The sequence below is a fragment of the Rhinopithecus bieti genome, unplaced genomic scaffold (genome assembly GCF_001698545.2).
Source record: "Rhinopithecus bieti isolate Rb0 unplaced genomic scaffold, ASM169854v2 scaffold_17184, whole genome shotgun sequence".
Lineage (NCBI taxonomy): Eukaryota > Metazoa > Chordata > Mammalia > Primates > Cercopithecidae > Rhinopithecus > Rhinopithecus bieti.
This window is the reverse complement of record NW_016809106.1, coordinates 2,661,950-2,683,671: the sequence shown is the minus strand read 5'-3', so window position 1 is coordinate 2,683,671 and position 21,722 is coordinate 2,661,950. Positions and strand designations below refer to the sequence as shown.

Here is a 21,722-nt window from a genome sequence, read left to right as displayed (position 1 = left end):
CTGGGATTATGGGTTTAAGCCACCATGCCCTGCCTAAAAATTTTAATTAAAAAAATATCCCAACCCGGCCAACATGGTGAAACCCCGTCTCCACTAAAAAAACAAAAATTAGCCAAGCATGGTGGCGGGAGCCTGTAATCCCAGCTACTTGGGAGGCTGAGGCAGGAGAATGCCTGAACCTGGGAGGCAGAGGTTGCAGTGAGCTGAGATCGTGCCACTGCTCTCCAGCCTGGGCAACAGAGCAAGATTCCGTCTCAAAACACACAGAAAAATTTTCTCCTTTGTGCCATGGGAAGAATTCCACCGGCCGTGGAGAAGTCCCACCCTGAGGTAAGGAATACTGTCTGAAAGGTGAAGCCCACCCAGCTCTCACCTCCCTGGGCCGTACCGTGTACATGGCCACGTCTGCAGATAACTCACCTATCGATCTGCTGGGCATTTCTTGTTTTCACCCACTCAGGGAAGGTGGACCAGTCGCTAGAGGGGTCCCAAGGCTCTTGCCCTACAAAGAAGTCTGGAACAATGGTTCTGCAAAATATGGATGTGAATTGATCTTAGTTTCAGAGTTGCTTGACTCAGTATTTTGCTTGCATTATTTAAAAACTTGCTACGTTGGTGATTCTGGCTCGGAGAAAAGGAAAAGCAGTGGGTGTGAAGGCCAACTTTGAGCGCGGCAAAGCAGCCACCTGGCACCGGGCCAAGCCATCTTAGGTTTCACAACCGCAGGTGCACAGCGTCTGGCAGCCTGCTGGTAACCCAGCCCTGCAAATGATGAGGCTATCCACAGGGCACACTCCCATGGGATAGGCTGGCATGGGATGTGGGGGCACCTGGGGGAGTGGGCCTGAGGCGGGTGGTTTTGAGGGCCCCTCCAGCCCCTCTCAGCCAGCCTGGGGGACTCCTGGCCTTTCACATGAGCCTCAGGCCAGAGGGCACACCTGGCTAACATGCCCAGTCACTATGACCAGGCAATGTTCCCAGCCTCCACCCAAGACGCTGGCAAAGCACCGTTTCCTATCCAGAGGGTATGTTCTAAGACGGGCAGCAGGGAGCAAACAAGCCTGGCCCCAGTCCAGGTCGCTCTTCCACGCAAATCAACCCAGAGGGATGAAGCCAACTGCTCCAGTCCAGTCTTGTTTCCCAACTGTTTCCCCAAATAGAATTGCCACCTGGTTGGAGGAACAGGGCTCCCCCTGTAGGGGTAAAAAGAACACTGAAACTGGAGTGAGAAAATCCAAGTTCAAGTCTCAGTACACCCCACGCTGCTGTGTGGCCTTAACAAGTCATGTCACCACTTCTAGCCTCATTTTCTCATCTGACAAATAAACAGCACGCTTGCACTGCACAACCTCAGAGGATTCTCTCGAGGGCAAAAAAAAAAATGGTGTACATGTGAAAGGGCTTTGTAAAATAGGGGTCTTTCCTTATCTTTTATGTCCCGACCCTTGTTAAAGGACCCGCCGTGAAACAACAGAAACAGCAATGCCATTTGATGGGCTGCTTGGGCTGGTGATCTGGGGCAGCCGCAAAGCGCTCTTTATGGCCTGGTTTCCTGATCTGCAAAATGAGAGCAGTAACAGCTCCTCCCTCAAGGGGCTGCCAGGAGGATTAAGGGTGATGAGCCCAGTCATGCCCTTAGCACCGGCTCTGGCTGAGCAACTGAAGCTAGCTATTTTATTTTTTTATTTTTATTTTTTTTACTGGGCTTGCCCCTAGAAAGTAAAGTCCCCTCATCTGGGGACATGAAAAAGGAAAACTTCAAGGAAGGTCTTTTCATTCAGCACTGACTCAGCATCCCGCCAGGGTGGACATGATTCCTTTAAGCCAGTTTCTCTTCCTAGAAAAACGAGGTAGGCTCACCCTTGGGTTTCCTTTCACAGAAAGCTTCTCTTTCTGTGAAAACAAAGGAAATGTAGCCGCGCACCAAGCTCAGGGCTTGCTGGGTTGATGCTTTCCGACGCTGGAGAGGAAGGAAGGTTCTGGCTCTCCTCTGCGCTTTTCACCGGGGCAAAGAAGAAGCAATCGGGTATCAGCCTTGGTCAAAGGCGACCACGGCCACTTGGCCAGACAAAGAGGTAAACTTGGGGAGGGGAGCAAGGTCTCACTGTGCCACTTCTGAACCCCAGTCTAATTCAGACGGGGCCACGACCGTACGTGTATGGACCAGGAGGAGCCTTGGACACCCTGCCATCCAAAGAGGCCTGTGAAATCTGACACGAGGCTGAGCTGCTTGAAGAGCCAAGTCACAGGTCCATCTGGGAGCTGGTGAGGTCGGCCCAAGATACCTAGTGCCTACGTCTGGCCGAGGCCCCACAGGCGAAAAGAATTCTCAGTGTCCACCAAGTCTAGAGGCCCGGTACTCCCAGGAGGACACAGGCGGGTGTTTAATTTCCCATGACATTTCCCAACTATCTTCAGCGCAGGCAGATAAGGAAGTTTCTGACGTACATTAGGTACTGTAGAGTCAGACTGGTGTGCTTTTATTTTTTAAAGGGAACAAAATAAACCACCGAAATTTATAGGAATGTAAACAAAGAAACACAACTTTATACATACGTGTATCCATTTCCTGAGATCATGTCAGCCATATATCTGGTATTGGGCAACTGCCAGCCAAATATGTCTTGAATGACAATCACAGCTTTGCCTGCATCAACGGGGGATTTGGTGACATAAGCCTTGATGTGCTCGATTTGAACCTCGTGGCCTAGCCCTCCATACTCAAGTCTGTGGCCAATGTCACACGGACAAGGATAAGCCTCGTTAGCCATTGCAGAGATTGAAGTCGGGCTATGGAGAGAGAAACAAGCATTATATTCTGAATGCTGCAAATTTAAAGGCTATAAATGGTAAGTAAAGCTCAAATCAAGATTATAGAAAAAGATGCATTTTAACGACATCTATGGTATTATGTAAGAAATCAGTGGTAACTTCTGGTTCTGGCCACACTGCAGAGCAAGGCTATAAACGCTAGAAATGCCAGACTGAATAACAACAACAAAAAAATAGAGATGAAAGAGCTCATAGGGAAAAGTGAGTCTTCAGGGGCCAGGACTGGAGAGGAAACAGAACGCCAGAGTGAGGATGACACCCACAGATGCTGACGGGGTGCAGTGATGTTGGGGGACAGGACCCAACCCAGGAGCACACCCTAACAGTCGGGTGCTTAGGGTTTTGTGTTGACGTGTAGAATGAGCCTTGGAAGCACATGAGATGGGAATTTGTAAGAGACCCACGCCTGCAATGCGGAGCCCCCAAAGGTTCATGTCTCAGGTAAGGGGGCCAAAGTAAAACGAGGACAGCTCCATCCGCCAGGCTCAGGCATGTGCAGAGAAGCCCATCTCAGTCTAGATTCTGAGTGGAAGGGAAAAAAGAAAGCAATCCTCAAATGTATACCATGCTTGCAAAGTAGGAATACCTCGCTGAGAAATTAATACAATGGACCCGGGGCCAGTGAAACGCCTGGAACACCAGGCAGAGGCAAATGCAAATCCACTTTACCACAAGACTTCCACAATCCAGGCCAAAAATACCACCCGCTGAAGGGCAGCTCATCAGCAAAAACTATACACAAGGAGGCGATCCAAATAAAGATTCAGCAGACACAATACCTGGGAGGATTTCCGGTGAGAATGGGGTTTGAAATTCGCCTGGAAACACTTGGTGAATCAAAATAGAAAACAGGAAGGAATTAGGAAATTAAAAACCTGTTCATTAAAAAGCATGAAATGATGCGGCGAAAGTGGGAAAAGAGTAGAACAAGGAATATGATTTGTAAACGACTGAGATAACTCGCTGCCATCAGGCCTGCCTACATTTAAATAAATGGAAACAGATTAAACTCACTAGCTGAGACAGATTCTCAACTTGGATTTGTTTTGTTTGGTTTTGTTTTTTGAGACAGGATCTCGCTGTGTCACCCAGGCTGGAGTGCAGGGTCACAAACATGGCTCACTGCAGCCTTGACCTCCTCCCTGGGCTCAAGTATGGGACTATGGCACACGCCACCACAATCAGCTTCTTTTTTAAAAATAAAAATGTTATATAGACGAGGTCTCACTATATTGCCCAGGTTGGTCTCAAACTCCTGGGCTCAAGCAAACATCCCGCCTCATACTCCCAAAGTTCGAGGATTAGAGGTGTGACCCACCGTGCCTGGTTCAAATTAGACTTTTTAAAAATTAAGATTCCAGACCAGGCATGATGGCTCATGCCTGTAATTCCAGCACTTTGGGAGGCCGAGGCAGGCAGATGACAAGGTCAGGAGTTCGAGACCAGCCTGGCCAATATGGTGAAACCCCTGTCTCTACTGAAAATACAAAAATTAGCTGGGTATGGTGGCAGGCGCCTGTAGTCCCAGCTACTTGGGAGGCTAAGGCAAGAGAATCGCTTGAACTCAGATGGTGGAGGTTGCAGTGAGCCGAGATCATGCCATTGCACACTCCAGCCTGGGCAACAAGAGTGAGATTCTGTCTCAAAAAAAAGAAAAAACAAAAATTAGGGTTCCATCACAAAAGAGGAACTAGGAGCACTAAACCCAAAGACATATGTAATTCCCTTCATTAACAACTGGAGAACACAGAGTCTTTACAAGCAGAGGTGAACTGCCTGCATATTAAACCACAATCAAAGATTCAGCAAAGATTTTATATAACAAATGTTATACAAATGCAATGAAGAAATTATAATAAAACCCAAAAGATTTCGAACTGGATTACCATGAAAACACTATATAGCAAAACTTGATACAATCAATACAGCAGTAGAGACATCTTTACAGCCTAGACTGCATATACTTAAACAAGAGGAAAGAATGAAAGTAAGCTAAATATCAAGAAGTTAGAGAAAAAAATAGAATTAAGCCTTTCTTAATCCATTCAGGCTGTTATAACAAAATACAATAAACTGGGTAGCTCATAAATGCAGAGGTTTATTTCTTACAGTACTGGCGGCTGCAAAGTCCTAGTTCAAAGCACTGGCAGATGCAATGTTGAGTAGGGTCCACTTTCTGGTTCATAGATGGCGCCCTCTCCTTGTATCCTCACGGGCTAGAAGGGACTAGCTGGCTCCCTGGGGTCTCCTTTATAAGGACACTAATCCCTATAGCAAGAGCTCTGCCCTGAGACCTAATCACTTCCCAAAGACCTGACCTCCTAAGGGGTGATACAATTAACTTTGAGGGTTAGGATTGCAATACAGGAAATCTGGGGGGACACAAACATTCAGAACACAGCAAACCCTACAAAGAGGAAATAATGAGATGAAAATAAGTAAATAGGCTGGGCGTGGTGACTCATACCTGTAATCCCAGCACTTTGGGAGGCTGAGGCGGGCAGATCAGGAGCTCAGGAGTTCGAGACCAGCCTGGCCAACATGGTAAAACCCCATCTCTACTAAAAATACAAAAATCAGCTGGGCATGGTGGCATGCATCTGTAATCCCAGCTACTCAGGAGGCCGAGACAGGAGAATCGTTTGAACCTGGGAGGCGGAGGTTGCAGTGAACCAAGATGGCACCACTGCACTCCAGCCTGGGTGACAGAGCGAGACACTGTCTCAAAAAAAAAAAAAAAAAAGAAAAGAAAAGAAAAAGAAAGAAATAATAGAAGGAAACCAAAGAGATTAAAATATGGTTCCTTAAAAAGTTATAAAATAGGCACATCTCCAACAAAACTGATCAATAAAAGGGAAAGAATGATGAACACACACACACAACAATAGAACAGTATCTGGAATGAAAAGGTGACATAAAGATTTTGTCAGGCCTCTGAGCCCAAGCCAAGCCATCACATCCCCTGTGACTTGCACGTATACGCCCAGATGGCCTGAAGTAACTGAAGAATCACAAAAGAAGTGCAAATGCCCTGCCTCGCCTTAACTGGTGACATTCCACCACAGAAGAAGTGAAAATGGCCGGTCCTTGCCTTAAGTGATATTATCTTGTGAAATTCCTTTTCCTGGCTCATCCTGGCTCAAAAGCTCCCCCACTGAGCACCTTGTGACCCCCACTCCTGCCCGCTAGAGAACAACCCCCCTTTGTAATTTTCCTTTACCCACCCAAATCCTATAAAATGGCCCCACCCTTATCTCCCTTCGCTGACTCTCTTTTCGGACTCAGCCGGCCTGTCCCCAGGTGATTAAAAAGCTTTATTGCTCACACAAAGCCTGTTTGGTGGTCTCTTCACACGGTCAAGCATGACAAATTTTATCTTTAGAAATCATAAAAAATTAATACAAACAACTTTATGTTAATAAATTTGAAAAAAAAAACAAAAAAAGAACAAATTGGTAAAAGAGAAAAGAGAGGAAATGTTTCCCAACTATTTTATATGTCTGCCTTTGAAACTTGGCCAGGTGTAATGCCTCACACCTGTAATACTAGCACTTTGAAAGGCCAAGGTGGGAGGACTGTTTGAGCTCAGAAGTTTGAGAAAAGCCTGGAAATCATAGGGAGACCCTGTCTTTACCAAAAAAAAAAAAAAAAATTGGCCTGGCGTGGTGGTGCACACCTGCGGTCTCAGCTCCTTGATAGGCTGAGGTGGGAGGATCCCTTGAGCCTGAGAGTTCGAGGCTACAGTGAGCTATAATTGATTTGATTGCCCACCACACTCCAGCCTGGGCAACACAGCAAGACCCTGTCTCAAAAAAAAAAAAAAGCTAAAAAAAAAATTCAAAGTAACAGGAAAAAAGGTGGTGAGACAACCCCAGATTAAAAGAAACAAAAGAGAAATAAACCTAATTGCACCATGTGAACCTTAACTAGATCCTGGTTCACAATTAAGAATAGCTGTAAGAGACATTTGGGGGACGACAGAAGGAGTGAATATGGATGGGGGTTGATATTATGAATTACCATTACTTTTTTAAGGTATGAGAACAGCAGTTGTACGGAATGTTCCTAGTTAGATGATATATACTAAGTACTGAACAACGAAGTGTCATAACCTCTGCAATTTATCCCCAAATGGCTCATAAAATACACGTGTACACGACACACACACAGACGTGTAAAGCAATATGGCAAATTGCCAAGAATTATTGAATCCACTTGATCCATATATAAATGTTTGCTGTACCATTTATTCCATTTTTCTGGATTTGAAAATTTTTTATAACTGAAAGTTGGGGTGAGGGACCTGACCAAAAATGTTCACCAATCAAAAAAAAAAATCAGAAGTAAATGTCTACTTGGAGCAAATAATTTCTTGGATACAAAAGTGAACAAAGACAAATTGAAAATGAAAATTGAATGACCCTCTTACTTACAAATGTAGGTACAAAAATCCTACATGAAATATTCGCACGTAAATTCTGACAATATATTTTTAAATGCATATATAATGACTATATCATGAATGCAAAGATGGTTTGCCATTGCACATTCTATGATGTAATCCATGATATCAACAAATTAGAGTGAATTCACATAATCATCACAAGAGGTATAGAAAAAAAAACACTCAAAATTCAACATGCCATGGGCCAAATGTTTGTGTCCCCTCAAAATTCATGTTGAAACCCTACCCCTCAGTGTTACTGTGTTTGGAGAAAGGATCTTTAGGAGGTAATTAAGGATAGATGAGCTCATTATGTCTGGCCAAAACATGTAATTTTTATATGATACCACTCATAATACCAACATTTGTTAACTAGGAACAATGCTAACAATAGATGTGCAAGATATTTAAAGAAAATTTACCTTTTAATATTAAGGACAAAAAAGACCTAAATAAATGAAGACATGTATCTTGCAAATTGATGAGTCATTAGCAATGTGCAAAATACGTAATATTGTAAAAATGGCAGTTTTCTTCAAACTAACCTATAAATTCAATGCAATTACAGTAAAAATGCCAAATGAATTTTCATGTTAAAACTAATAAAAAGAGGTAAGAAACAAGAATAGCCACGATAACGGAAAGAAAATGGAGAAGGAGAAATTAATTTACCAAACAACAAAACCTATTAAAACAGTATGGTATTGCTGGATAGACAAATACATCAATAGAACAGACCAAAGACTCTAGAACCAGACTCATGTATAGTCATCCAGTCATCCACACAATGTTTATTGGGGCACCACTCTGTGACAAACACTGTCGAAAGTTCTGGGGAAACAGCAAAGCATGAAACAAATAAAAATCCCTGCCCTCAGGAATCATACAGTCTAGTGGGATGAAATATACAGAAACAATGTGCTTTTCAGATGGTAACCAACGCTAAGAAGAAAAACAGAACAGAGAAGGAAAGAAGACAATCTTGGATTGAGGGTGTGGGTTGCAATTTACAACGGTGTATTGGGGAACAGCTTGTTGGAAAGGCACCATTGGGCAAAGGAGGTGAGGGGTGGTGCCCTGCACATATCTGGAGGAAGAGCAGTCGAGGCAGAACAAACAGCAAGTGCCAAAGACCCTGAGGTAGAAGCACGTCTGACATGTCTGATGAACAGCAAGACCAGTGTGGCTGGAACAGAAAGAGCCAGGGGAGAGAGCAGCAGGGAACAGTGTGAGTTCCCAGAGCTTTACTGGAAGAATTCAGTTTTTCCTCAGTGTGAGACAAAAGCCACTGGAGAATTTTGGGGAAGTGAGTGGCTTTATTTGAGTTGATTAAAAGTATCATTGGCCTGACACGGTGGCTCAGGCCTGTAATCTCAATACTTTTGGAGGCTGAGGTGGGAGGATTGTTTGAGACCAGCCTGGACAACATAGCAAGACCCCATATCTGCCAAAAAAAATCAAAAATTAACTGGGCATGGCGGCACATGCCTGTATACCCAGCTACATGGGAGGCTGAGGTAGGGGAATCCCTTGAGCCTGGGAGGTCAAGGCTGCAGTGAGTCACGATTATGTCATGGCACTCCAGCCTAGATGACACAGAGAGATCCTGTTTCAAAAAAAAAAAGTATCATTTAGGATGCTGTTTTAAGAAGAGATCATCAAGTAGCACAGGAAGAAAAGAAAGTCCAGTTGGATAGCTCCAGCAACAATCCAGCCAAGAGATGAAGCAGCTCACACCAGTGATGGTGATGGTGAGAGGGAGGGAATGGTCAAGTGTGGGCAGATTTTACAGGCAGAGCCACTCAGTTCTGCGGACAGATTGTATGTGTGGGGACATCAGACAAAAGGAGGAGTCAGTGATGATTACAAGGGTTCCTGCCTAAGCAACCGGAGGGTGGAGTGTGTTTAAATGAGAAGGGATGCGGGAAGAGCTGGTTTGAGGAGATAAGGACTTCAGTTTGGGGCATATTAAGGCTCAGGTATCTATTACACATCCCAGAGAAAAGCTGGGTGACACGGTAGAGGTTCAAGGGCCAGGGGCCCAAGCTAAAAAGACAACTTTGAGAGTGATGTGAGTATACGGCTGACCCTCATTGTTTGCAGATTCTGTATTCATGAACTCATCTACTTGCTTTTTTTTTTTCTTTTTTTTTTTTTTTTTTTGAGACGGGAAGTCTCACTCTGGTTGCCCCAGGTCTGTGGAGTGTTAGTGGCGTGATCTCGGCTCACTGCAATCCTCCACTCCACCTTCTGGGTTCAAGTGATTCTCCTGTGTCAAGTGATTCTCCTCCCTAGTTGCTGGGAAAACAGGTGCCCGCCACCATGCCTGGCTAATTTTTGTTTGTTTGTTTGTTTGTTTTTGAGACAGAATCCGGCTCTGTCGCCCAGGCTGGAGTGCAGTGGCATGATCTCGGCTCACTGCAACCTCCACCTTCTGGGTTCAAGTGATTCTCCTGCATCGGCCTCCCTAGTTGCTGGGAAAACAAGCGCCCACCACCACACCCGGCTAATTTTTTGTATTTTTAGTAGAGATGGGGTTTCACCATGTTAGCCAGGACGGTCTCGAACTCCTGACCTCGTGATCCGCCCACCTCAGCCTCCCAAAGTGCTGAGATTACAGGCGTTAGCCACCACACCCGGCCAATTTTTGTATCTTTAATAGAGATGGGGTTTCACTATGTTGGCCAGGCTGCTCTCGAACTCCTGACCTCGGATGATCCTGCCCACCTCGGCCTCCCAAAGTGCTGGGATTACAGATGTGAGCCACTGTGCCTGGCCATACCTGCTGAGTGTATTTTGTAACCCCTCCATCATTCATGGACATTCAAAAAATGTGAACTGTCGATGTCCACATTCCCAGCTGAGGACACACAGGGTGCAATAGACTGAATGTGTCCCCAAAAAGTCAGATGTTGAAACCCTGATTCCAGTGGAATGATATTTGGAGGTGGGGTCTTTGAGAGGCAGGTAGTTCACAAGTGCAGAGTCCTCAAGAATGGGTTGAGGACCTCAGAGGAGCCCAGAGAGCTGGCTTGCCTTCTTTCTGCTGGGTGAGAATACAGCCAGAAGATGACCATCTGCAAACCAGAAACAGGCGCTCAGCAGACACTGGATCTGCCAGCACCTCGATCTTGGACTTCCCAGCCTCCAGAACTGTGAGAAATGTTTGTTGTTGAAGCCACATTTGTTAGAGCAGCCCAAGTGCCCACAACACTTTGCTTCTCATTTCAGCTCTCAGTGTAAACAAGTGTCCTTTGCACGGTCTTAGTGCACAGTTCTGTGCTTTTTAAGGGGTTGATTTTGCCGTTTAAAAGGGCCCCACACTTAGGGCTCACATGCTGTCTAGTGTTGCTAAGCACGGGAAGGCTGTGATGTGCCTTATGGGGAAAATGCGTGTATTGGAGAAGCTTTTTTCAGGCACAAGTTACAGACCTGTTGGCCATGAGCTCCCTGTTAATGAGTCAACAATATATATTAGAATGGTGTCTTCCACAAAAACACACATAAAACCAGGCTGATGTATGGGTCAACTGAGGAAACTGCTGTGACCAGGCCAGAGCTTTACAGGAAGCTAACCTGTATTTTCCCCCAGGAGCAATAGTTGAGGATTTGCTAACTCAGTGTCTGTAGTAACTTTACTACTACAAATACCAAGAATGACTGTATGTAGGTTTGTTTGGTTTGTCTGAGACACAGTCTCACTCTGTCCCCTAAGCTGGAGTGCGGTGGCACAATCTCGGCTCACAACAACCTCCACCTACTGGGTTCAAGCAATTCTCCTGCCTCAGCCTCCCGAGTAGCTGGTACTATAGGCGAGCACCACCATACCCGGCTAATTTTTGTCTTTTTGGTAGAGACGGGGTTTCACCATGTTGGCCAGGCTGCTCTCAAACTCCTGACCTCAGGTGATCCACTGCGCCGGGCCTGTAGGTGATATTTAAACTTTAAGAATGAATGACATCCTTCAGGGAATAATGGTGGATGAATAAAAGAGAAATCTAGAAGACTGAGCCCTGGGGTCCTTCAACACAAACATTCAGGGAGATCAGAAGGAACCAGCAAGTGAGGACTGAACCTGAGAAGGAACAGCCAGTGATGGGGGAGGAAGACCCCAAGTGTGGTGTCCTGGACCCAAGTGAAGAACGGGTATCGACGGGAGAGCAATGAATGGTGAGAGTTGCCCTCAGGGCTTGGCGAAGTGAAGGTCATTGGTGATCTCCACAAGGACAGGCTTGGACGAGGGCATGGGTGACAGCATAATCACAGTGGGCTTAAAAGAGACTGAGAGGAGACTGGGCACGGTGGCTCAATCCCAGCACTCAAGAGGCCAAGGTGAGCGGGCTGCTTGAAGCCTGGAGTTGGAAACCAGCCTGGCCAACACAGTAAAACCCCGTTTCTACTAAAAATACAAAAATTAGCCAGGCGTGGTGGCACATGCCTATAATCCCAGCTACTTGGGAGGCTGAGGCAGGAGAACTGCTTGAACCTGGGAGGCAGAAGTTGCAGTGAGCTGAGATCACGCCATTGCACTCTAGCCTGGGCAACAGAGCGAGACTCCATCTCAAAAAAAAAAAAAAAAAAGAGAGAGAGAGAATGAGAGAGGAAAGAACTAAAGACAGTGAACACAGAAAACTCTTAGAAGACTTCTGACAGAAAAAGGAACAAAGAGGCCAGCCGCGGTGGCTCACGCCTATAATCCCAGCACTTTGGGAGACAGAGGCAAGTGGATCACTTGAAGTCAGGAGTTCGAGACCAGCCTGACCAACATGGGGAAAACCCGTCTCTACTAAAAATACAAATATTAGCCAGGCGCGATGGCGGATGCCTGTAATCCCAGCTACTTGGGAGGCTGAGGCAGAAGAATCGTTTGAACCCGGAAGGCAGAGGTTGCAGTGAGCTGAGATCGCACCATTGCACTCCAGCCTGGGCAACAAGATCTAAACTCCATCTCAAAAAAAAAAAAAAAAAAGAGCAAAGAGACTGTGCAAAAGACGGAGGGAAGATACAGTGATGAGCCTTTTTTTTTTTAAGTGGAAGAAATCTCAGCCTATTTGTATGTGGATGAGAATGATACCACAGAGAGGAAAATAAACAAATCACAGTCAGTGACCCAGGGAGAGAGGAAACTGGAGAGTAGGAGGGGAGGTTCTGGTGCATAGTGGAGGCCCTCCCTTCTTTGGCAGTGTGGACAGTCCTCACGCGCCCAAGCCAGGCTGAGGACGTGGACACAGACACAGGTGGTGGTGGGTGTGGGGTGGGAGAGTGTGGATGCTCCCTGTTGGCATCTGTTTGCTCACAGAACTGAGAAGCAGAGTCAGCAGCTCAGGGTGAGAGGCAGGAGGAGGGCTGGGGAGAGGACAAGCAGGAAAACGGGGACCAGGGGAGAAGTACTGTGGTCGGGGAAATGTATGGCTGTTTCCTCCAGCCAGGTCCAGCAGCGGGAACATGCGCAGAGCAGGCGCAGAGCAGGCAGAGAGAGGGGGTCAGATACAATGGGGCTATGCAGTCATGAGAGGGGGCAGGAGGGACCTGTGGTGGGAGGAGGGACTGGCCATCAATGGGGCAAGGCTGCAGCACTGAGCTACCCAGGTGAGAAAACAAATCACCATGGATCCCCACCTACCCCAGTGTGCGAGCATATCAGATGGCTAGAAATCTAAGTACGAAAGGCAAAGTTCAGTGATCAGAGGGAAATACTGAATACTTTTTTCTTGTACTTTGGAGTAACGAAGAATTTCTTAAATTTGGCCCCACCCCAAAAAAACCATAAAGGATTAGAAATCCCATTTCACAGCTGGGCATGGTGGCTCACGCCTGTAATCCCAGCACTTGGGGAGGCTGAGGCGTGTGGATCACGAGGTCAGGAGATCAAGACCATCCTGGCTAACACGGTGAAATCCCGTCTCTACTAAAAATTGAAAAACTAGCCGGGTGTGGTGGCGGGCGCCTGTAGTCCCAGCTTCTCAGGAGGCTGAGGCAGGAGAATGGTGTGAACCCAGGAGACGGAGCTTGCAGTGAGCCGAGATCGTGCCACTGCACTCCAGCCTGGGCGACAGAGCGAGACTCTGTCTCAAAAAAAAAAAAAAAAAGAAATCCCATTTCATTGTAACCAATTGTTTTTTGTTTTTTGTTTTTTTAAAAAGTAAAGACAACTGAAGAAAACTGAATACTAAGTGGATATTTGATGATACTGCAAATTATTGTGAATTTGGGTAGGGAAAGATGATAGCATTGCAGCCACGTGTTTCTCAGTCCTTCTCTTTCACAGAGGCATCACCATATCACGATGTACACACAGATGACATGACCAGAGGTCTGGGATTTACTTCAGAATAGCCCCCATTTGGGCTGAACACGGTGGCTGACACCTGTAATCCCAGCACTTTGGGAAGCCAAGGCTGGTGGATCACCTGAGGTCAGGAGTTCGAGACCAGCCTGGCCAACATGGTGAAATCCCATTTCTACTAAAAATACAAAAATTAGCCAGGTATGGTGGTGAGCGCCTATAATCCCAGCTCCTCAGGAGGCTGAGGCATGAGAATCGCTTGAATCCAGGAGGCAAAGGTTGCAGTGAGACGAAATCTCGCCACTGCACTCCAGCCTGGGCGACAGAGCAAGACTCCATCTCGAAAAACAACAAATAAAAACCCAAAATAGCTCCGTGTGGGGGTAGGGGACAAGGTGTCCACGCGCTGATGGTGGTGCAGCTGGAGTGTCTTCTGTACTAATCTCTCTACTTTTATAAATGCCTGAGATTTTCCATGACTAAAAGCTTTTAAAATTGCATTAATAAGATAGTAACTAAGATGAAAGATTAATAAGATAATGATTAACATTAAGATAAAAGTCTCCATAAACAAAGTGAGAAAACAAGATAGACTAGGAGAAGGTATTATTGTAGGAACAGAGGACTTCGTGTCTAGATAAAATATATAAAGAATTCTTATAAGTCACCAAGAAAAAGACAACACAATAGAAAAATTCATACGAATGGGCAATTTACAAAAAAGTACACCTGAATGGCCCATAGACACATGAAGAGATATTCAACCTCACTGTACTTACGGAAATTACAATAAAAACAAGAATGAAGTACTGTTTTCCATCTTGCAGATTGCGAAAGTCTGTTAACACACAGAGATGATGGTACACTTGTAGGGAAATGGGAGGGCACGTGAAATGATTCAAACCCTGGAAGCTGTCTGGCAAAGTCTAGCAAAGTTAAAGAAGCAGATGCCCCACACACCAGATATCCCACCACTAGATGTTTCCCTAGAGAAATTCATATCACATGTGGTGGGACACGGTGGCTCATGCCTGTAATCCCAGCACTTTGGGAGGCCAAGGCAGGGGGATCACTCGAGCCCAAGAGTTTGAGAGCATCCTGGGCAACATGGTAAAATCCCATCTCTACAAAAAAAAAAAAAAAAGGAAAAATTAGCCAGGCATGGTGGTGTGCACCTGTGGTCCCAGCTACTCAGGAGGCTGAGGTGGGAGGATTGCTTGAGTCCAGGAGGTCAAGATTGCACCACTGCACTCCAGCCTTGGCGTTAAGAGTGAGACCCTATCTCAAAAAAAAAAAAAAAAAGAGAGAGCGAGAGAGAGAGAAAATTCGCACGTGCCCACACAGGCACATGCAGTGATCATGGAAAAATGTTCTTGGCACCACTAATATGATGACAACACCTGGAACCAATCTAATTGACCACCAACAGGAGAATGAATAAACTGCAATTTATTGATTGATGTGGGTTGAATTGTGTTCCCCCAAAATACATGTTTAAGTCCTATCCTCCACTCCCTTTGCATGTGACCTTAACTAGACACAGGGTCCTTGCAGATGTCCTGTAGTTAAGATGAGGTCATGCTGGAGTACAGTAGACCATAAATCCAATGACTGGTGTCCATCTAAGAAGGTGATAATGTGGACAAAGACACAATGGACACACAGAAGAGAAAGCCGTATGAAGATGGAGGTGGAGACAGGAAGGATGCACCTGCAAGCCAAGGATTGCTGGCCCCCACCAGATGTTGGAATAGGCAAGGAAAGGTTCTCCTCTACAGGTTTCAGAAAGAGCAGAGCCCTGCTGACACTTTCAATTTGGACTCCTGGCCTCTAGAACTATGAGGCACTTTGTTGCTTTAAGTCACCCAGTATCTGGTAATATTATGGCAGCCCTAGAAAACAAATACATTCATAAAAAGAATATTACACAACAGTTTGATGAACAGGCTGCACCTGTAATTTATCAATACAATAAATCTCCAGGCCCACACGGTGGCTCATGTCTGTGATCCCAGCACTTTGGGAGGTCAAGACATGGTCATAGCTTGAGGCCAGGAGTATGAGACCAGCCTGAGCAACATAGGGAGACCCCATCTCTACAAAAAAATTTTTTTAATTAGCCGGGCATGGTGGCGTGCACCCGTAGTCCCAGCTACTCAGAAGATTGAGAGGAGGATCACTTGAACCCAGGAATTCAAGGCTGCAGTAAGCTATGATCATGCCACTACACTCCAGTCTGGGCAACACAGAGAGACCCTGTCTCTAAAAATGAAAATACAAAACTTAAAAAATCTCAAAAACATAATATGTAAAAAGACATAGCATTTTGATACTAAACAACAGCCAAAAAACATACATTTTGATGCTAAATAAAAAACAACCAAAAAATATACATTTTACTAATGAACATACTGTAGGAAAAGTATCAAGCACGGGAATGAATTATCACCGTTAGGACGATGGTTACTGGGATGAGAGGGGAGAAAAAACGGAGATTGTGGGCTTTATTATATTTTATTTCCTTAAAAAGTTTTCATTTGAAGTATATAGGGCAAAATGGTACTATCTTTTAAATATGGGTGATGTGAAAGGATGGCTGTTATATAATGTCCTTCACATTACTGCATATTCTTAGTGTTTCATAATTAGAAATAAAGTAATTAGATTTTGAGAAGAAAGAAATTAATAACTAGTTATCCAGTCAAGGACAACTGGACTCTAGTTTTATTGGTTTGGTTTTCATAAGCTACATTATAGAACTATAATTAGTAAGACAAATAATTCAACATTGTTATTTGACACCGTTTCAGAAAAACTCTCAAGCCATGTTTCCCTCTGCTCTCACAATACAACGATCATCAACACGATGACCAAATGTAAGGGGTGGGGCAGGGGTGGTGAGGGCTCAGTTCCCAAGACTGCCCCACCCCTCAGACACAAGCAGCAAGTCCAGGCCTGTAGAGTTTTCTTTTCCTTTTCTTTTGCTGGAGTGCAGTGCACGATCTCCGCTCACTGCAAACTCCGCCTCCCGGGTTCAAGCGATTCTCCTGCCTCAGCCTCCCAAGTAGCTGCGACTACAGGTGCCTGCCACCACGCCCGGCTAATTTTTATACTTTTAGTAGAGACAGGATTTCACCATGTTGGCCAGGCTGGTCTGGGCTGACTTCTTACCTGAGCTGTTTGTTCTATGAGAATCCAGGGATCACAGAAAATCCTGGCCATTCCAGGAAGCCTCTAATCTGAATGTTTTTACTTTATTTTCAGTTGACATCCATTTTGCAAAAGGAATGCTTACAGGCAGGTGAGCAGCCCTCCACACTGATCCTGCAAGGTTATTCTCCTGCAGGAGAGGCCCGTGTGTGGTGCATGTCGACGGCTGGACTCCTGCCCAGACCCTCCACAAGGGCACAGCAGCCAGGCCACGCCTTGTGCCAAAGGCCAAGTTTACAATGGGCAGGGCGGACAGTTTCTACCCTGGCAAGTCTCAGGGAACATAGCCTTGACCCTCAACTAACTGTACTATATTTTCTGTATATATCTTTCAGGATTTTAGCTTCCTCCTGCAGATGCACTGTAAACCAAAAATAAAATTCCAAGCCTCCCAACTAACTGAATGGACCTCTCCTCTTGGCCAAGGGGATTCTAAAGAAACCCATAAAACTAATTCAGGCCATGACAGGAAGGAGGGGCTGGGCTCAGTGGCTCATGCCTACAATTCCAGCACACTGGAAGGCCAATCTCTTCAAAACCCCATCTCTACAAAAAAAAAATTAGAAAATTAGCCACGCTTGGTGGCACACATCTGTGGTCCCAGCCTTTTAGGAGGCTGAGCTAGGAGGATCACTTGGGCCCAGGAGGTCAAGACAGCAGTGAGTCAATGATCGTGCCACTGCATTCCAGCCTGGGGACACAATGAAACCCTGTTTCAAAAATATTAACTAATTAATTATTTTAAAAATTTATAGCCCCTCCTATAGCTTATTGAATCTGTGTATTTGGCCACACTGTTCAGCACAGATCCCTGTACTATTCTTCCCACACTGGAAAGGTCTGTTTCCAGCTTCTGGCCAGAGACTACCCTTCCCAGCCTGTCAGAATGGCCGCCTTGCAGGCTGCAACACTTTATGAGAAATAAAGCTCTCTTTTTCCAAATTTATGAAAGTCACCATTCTTTAGTTGACAAAAGAAACGCTGAGATGAATTGCAAACGAAGACAAGTGCAGTGGCTCACACCTGTAATCCCAGTACTTTAGGAGGCTGAGGCAAGAGGATTGCTTGAGACTGCGAGTTAGAGACCAGCCTAGGCAACATGTCTTTTTTTTTTTTTTTTTTTTTTTTTTTTTTTTTTAACTTTTCTCCACAGGAGGGGAAAGAGTCCATTAATTCTGCATGGAGACATGACAGAATTTACAAATCTATCAGATCTGCCACTTATCCCTAAAAATGGCTCAAGTACAATGAACGAAGGTGGAATCAGCCAGCTTCGTGCAGAGAGTGTGCTATAGACATGGGTACTTTTCCACTGTGGCACAAAATTTATTTTACATATGATGAGGTGCTTTATTGTGAGTAAGAAGGTTTCCTTTTCCTCCTGTGCTGGGGCAGGACTGTGTGTCTGAGATGCATGACAGAGTCCTCGTTACACATGTGTCAATAAAGGCTTTTCTGCATCATGGCAGATGTGTTTGGGGCCATCTTCTGGTCATCCCCAGGTCGCAGGTCAGTTCTGTGGTCTCCACTGGTGAGGTCTCTGGAAATCAGGACGCTCTTCCTAGCTCTGGGGAGTGCCCTGCAGGACACTCTGGGGGCCATGCTCTTCGGCAATATCCACCCCGGCCACCAGCACGAATGCACGATTCCCCATAGACATTACTGCAAGGTGCTGCATATGTGTGAATGGCTTCTGTGTGATGGTACACACAGGAGAGGAGCATATGAAATTGGAATTTGCAGATCAAATACTCAACAGTGATCCCCATGGGTTTTCATGAGTAATTTTCCAGAAGGACTTGCTTGTGTGAGGCCAAGCTGGAAGGGTCACAAGAGTCACTCTGCAGGGGTGAAGGAGACTCACTCTGCCTCACACAAGCACGTGCCTCTGGAAAATTACACATTAAAACCCAAGGGGATCACTGGTGTTTTTTTTTGTTTTGTTTTGTTTTGTTTGAGACGGAGTCTCACTCTGTTGCCCAGGCTGGAGTGCAATGGTGCAATCTCTGCTCACTGCAACCTCTGCCCCACTGATTCAAGCAATTTTCCTGCCACAGCCTCCTGAGTAGCTGGGATTATAGGCACATGCCACCACGCCTGGCTAATTTTTGTATTTTAGTAGAGACGGGGTTTCACCATGTTGGCCAGGATGGTCTCAGACTCCTGAGCTCAGGATTCATCTGCCTCGGCCTCCCATAGCGCTAGGACTACAGGCGTGAGCCACCACACCAGGCCTTACAGTTGAGTATTTGATCTGCAGATTCCAAGGGTGTGCTCTCCTGCGCCGTACCTTCATAAGGCATTATTCCTTTACTCCATATACATTTCCACTTCTTGACTTCTTTTTTGAACCAGTTACAACATCTGCCTATTTCTCTCTTTAATGAATAAAATAAAATATTTACCACTTTTATATCTGTATAAAAGTCATGATTTCACCTTTGGCTGAAAATTTTCTTTTAACAATGTAATCAAACATTCCCTAACACTGGCAGTCAGAGAGATAAGAGACAGGTGGTAAAGTATGGTGGGGGTGTAGTTTTCCTGATTTCATGTCCTAAGGATTCAAATAACGCACAAGTCAGACTTCCAGGCACAACACAGTTCTTCAACAGAAATAGAGAAAACAGATTTTGACAAGCAAAGGGGACTGGTACAGTTGGGATTATAACAAGCAGGGAAGTCTAGGAATACATCTCCAGCCTCCTGGGAGAGCCGGAGCCTGGAGGGGGCGGAGAGGAGGAGGAGGGAGGCCTGGGGGAAGAGAGGTAGGTTTGCAAAGTCAGGAAAGGGAAGGCCAGGAGGGAGCGAGGTGCAGTGGGGAGGAGAGGAGAGAAGGGAGGAATACATTTCTGGAAGCTTTAGAAATTGAGAAATAGAAACCACGTGGAAGTGAATCCAGGGCTCAGGGTTACAGAGACCCCAAGACAACACAGGAAGGTGGGTTCTAATGTGAAAGGCAGGAGGTTTCTCCTTTACTGGTTAAACACTGTAGGAACATGGCAAGTGATTTTCAATCTTGCAGCGGGGAAGGCAGGGCCAGTACTTCTCCTTAGATGATTATGTAAACATCAAACTTCTCCAAATATTTATTTTTCAGCAGTCATCCTTGTATTTTCCAAGTGTCTATGGTTGAGAGAGCATGGATTAGGAAGCTACCTGGAGGAGCACACATTGGCCCTCTCAGACATGCCAACGACGCCCCTGCAGTCTGCTTTTTCTCTGGTGTTCCAGGCCTGGATAGGATTCCCCGGATACCGACGAGGCTCATTACTAACCACTTTATTTTAAATGGGCTTTGAAAACAACAGGTGGCATCTTCCATCAGCAAGTGGACATAAATCTCAGTGCCCAGTGTTTCCAAAGCCTGCCCGACCCACATGGCTGTGGGGTGTAAACTGTCCAGTCGTTCTTGGCAACACCTACCCAGCATTTAGGATGTCCCACTCTTAGATCCATAGACCCAGCACCTCTCTTCTTAATACTCACCCTAAGGAAAAGCTGTCGAATGTGGATACTGATTTCGATGCAAATATGCTCAGTTTTTTTTTTTTCACAGTTTTATATTAGTAAAAACGCTAGAACCAGAATGTCTCACTGCAGGAAGAGAGTTACAAGGAGTATTTAACGGCATGGAGGAAAAGCTCCTCCGTGCTAAACGGCCAAAATGAACGCAAGTTTGCATACGATGTGATTTCCACTATGTCCTTAAAATGTATGGCGAAACACCTACGGGAAAAATACCAAAATGTAAACAGCGGCTGCTTCGGATGCGTGGGATCGTGGGGGTTGCTGTCCTGCAAGGACAACGTATCACTTTTATGAAAGTCAGCTTCTGCAAACGGATTATGGGAAGTTCCTTACCCGTGCACGCGGCAAAGACCTTCTTTGCCATAGTTAGAACACACGCGCGAGTTCAAAGGAGCGGGGCCCGGGCTTATGTGCCCCGGGGACGCGCACGTACCTTGTCCCGCGGCCTGAGACTGCGCTGCACCGCGCGGAGGCCGAACTCAGAGGAGCGGGCGCGGCGCCGGGCGGGGACGCGAGAGGGCCGTGGACGCGGCGACCGAGGACGCAGGGATCCCTGCGGGACCAGTGGCTCCACCCGGAGTCGTAGCCTCTTGGGAGAGCCGGAGCCCGGAGGGGGCGGAGAGGAGGAGGAGGGAGGCCTGGGGTAAGAGAGGTCTGCGAAGTCGGAGAAGGGAAGGAAGGCCAGGAGGGAGGGAGGCGCAGTGGGGAGGAGAGGAGAGAAGGGAGGGAGGAAAGTAAGGGGAGGGGAAGAAGTGGGGTGATAGGAGGCTGGGGGAGGGAGGAAGAGGGAGGGAGAGATGGGAGAGGCTCCAAGGTAAAGAAATGTGCAGGGAGAGGGCGTGGGGGCGGGGGAACCGCAGAGCGGAAGGGAGAAGAGAATCAGGAAGCCTTGAGGGAGGAGGCAGGGAGGCCAGGAGAAGGAAGACAGCCAGCCTTCTGTGAGATTTCCGTGCGTGCCTGGCTTCCAAGACAAGTAACTTCTGTTGTAAATAAAAATTAAGCTATTTTTTGTTTATTTTATTATTTTAGAGATAGGGTCTTATTCTGTCACCCAGGCTGAAGTGCAGTGACACAATCATAGATCACTGGAGCTTCAAACTCCTAGCTTCAAGTGATCCTCCCCTCTCAGCCTCCTAAAGTGCTGGGATTACAGGTGTGAGCCACCATGCCCAGCCACATTTCTTTTTTTTTATTTTTTTTTTTTTTGAGGTGGAGCCTAACTCTGTTGCCGAGGCTGTAGTCACTCAGGCTGGAGTGCAGTGGCACGATCTCAACCTCAACCTCACTGCAACCTCCACCTCCTGGATTCAAGTGATTCTCCTGCCTCAGCCTCCCCAGTAGCTGGGATTATAGGCATGTGCCACCAGGCCCAGCTAATTTTGTGTTTTCAGTAGAGACGGAGTTTTTACCGTGTTGGCC

The 21,722-nt window shown here is 46.1% G+C and overlaps 1 protein-coding gene across 1 annotated transcript in view; it reads right to left on the bottom strand.

Moving 5' to 3' along the window:
* The window catches only part of CMBL (carboxymethylenebutenolidase homolog), a 31,486-nt gene extending 10,317 nt beyond the window's left edge, over positions 1 to 21,169 (bottom strand). The window contains exons 1-3 of the mRNA XM_017888555.1: positions 20,737 to 21,169; positions 2,557 to 2,790; positions 421 to 528 (exon numbers count right to left, since the gene is read on the bottom strand). Coding sequence (XP_017744044.1) covers positions 421 to 528; positions 2,557 to 2,771 — 323 coding nt within the window. The 5' untranslated portion in view covers positions 2,772 to 2,790; positions 20,737 to 21,169. The remainder of the gene's footprint in view (positions 1 to 420; positions 529 to 2,556; positions 2,791 to 20,736) is intronic.
* Between the last annotated feature and the right edge of the window lie 553 nt (positions 21,170 to 21,722).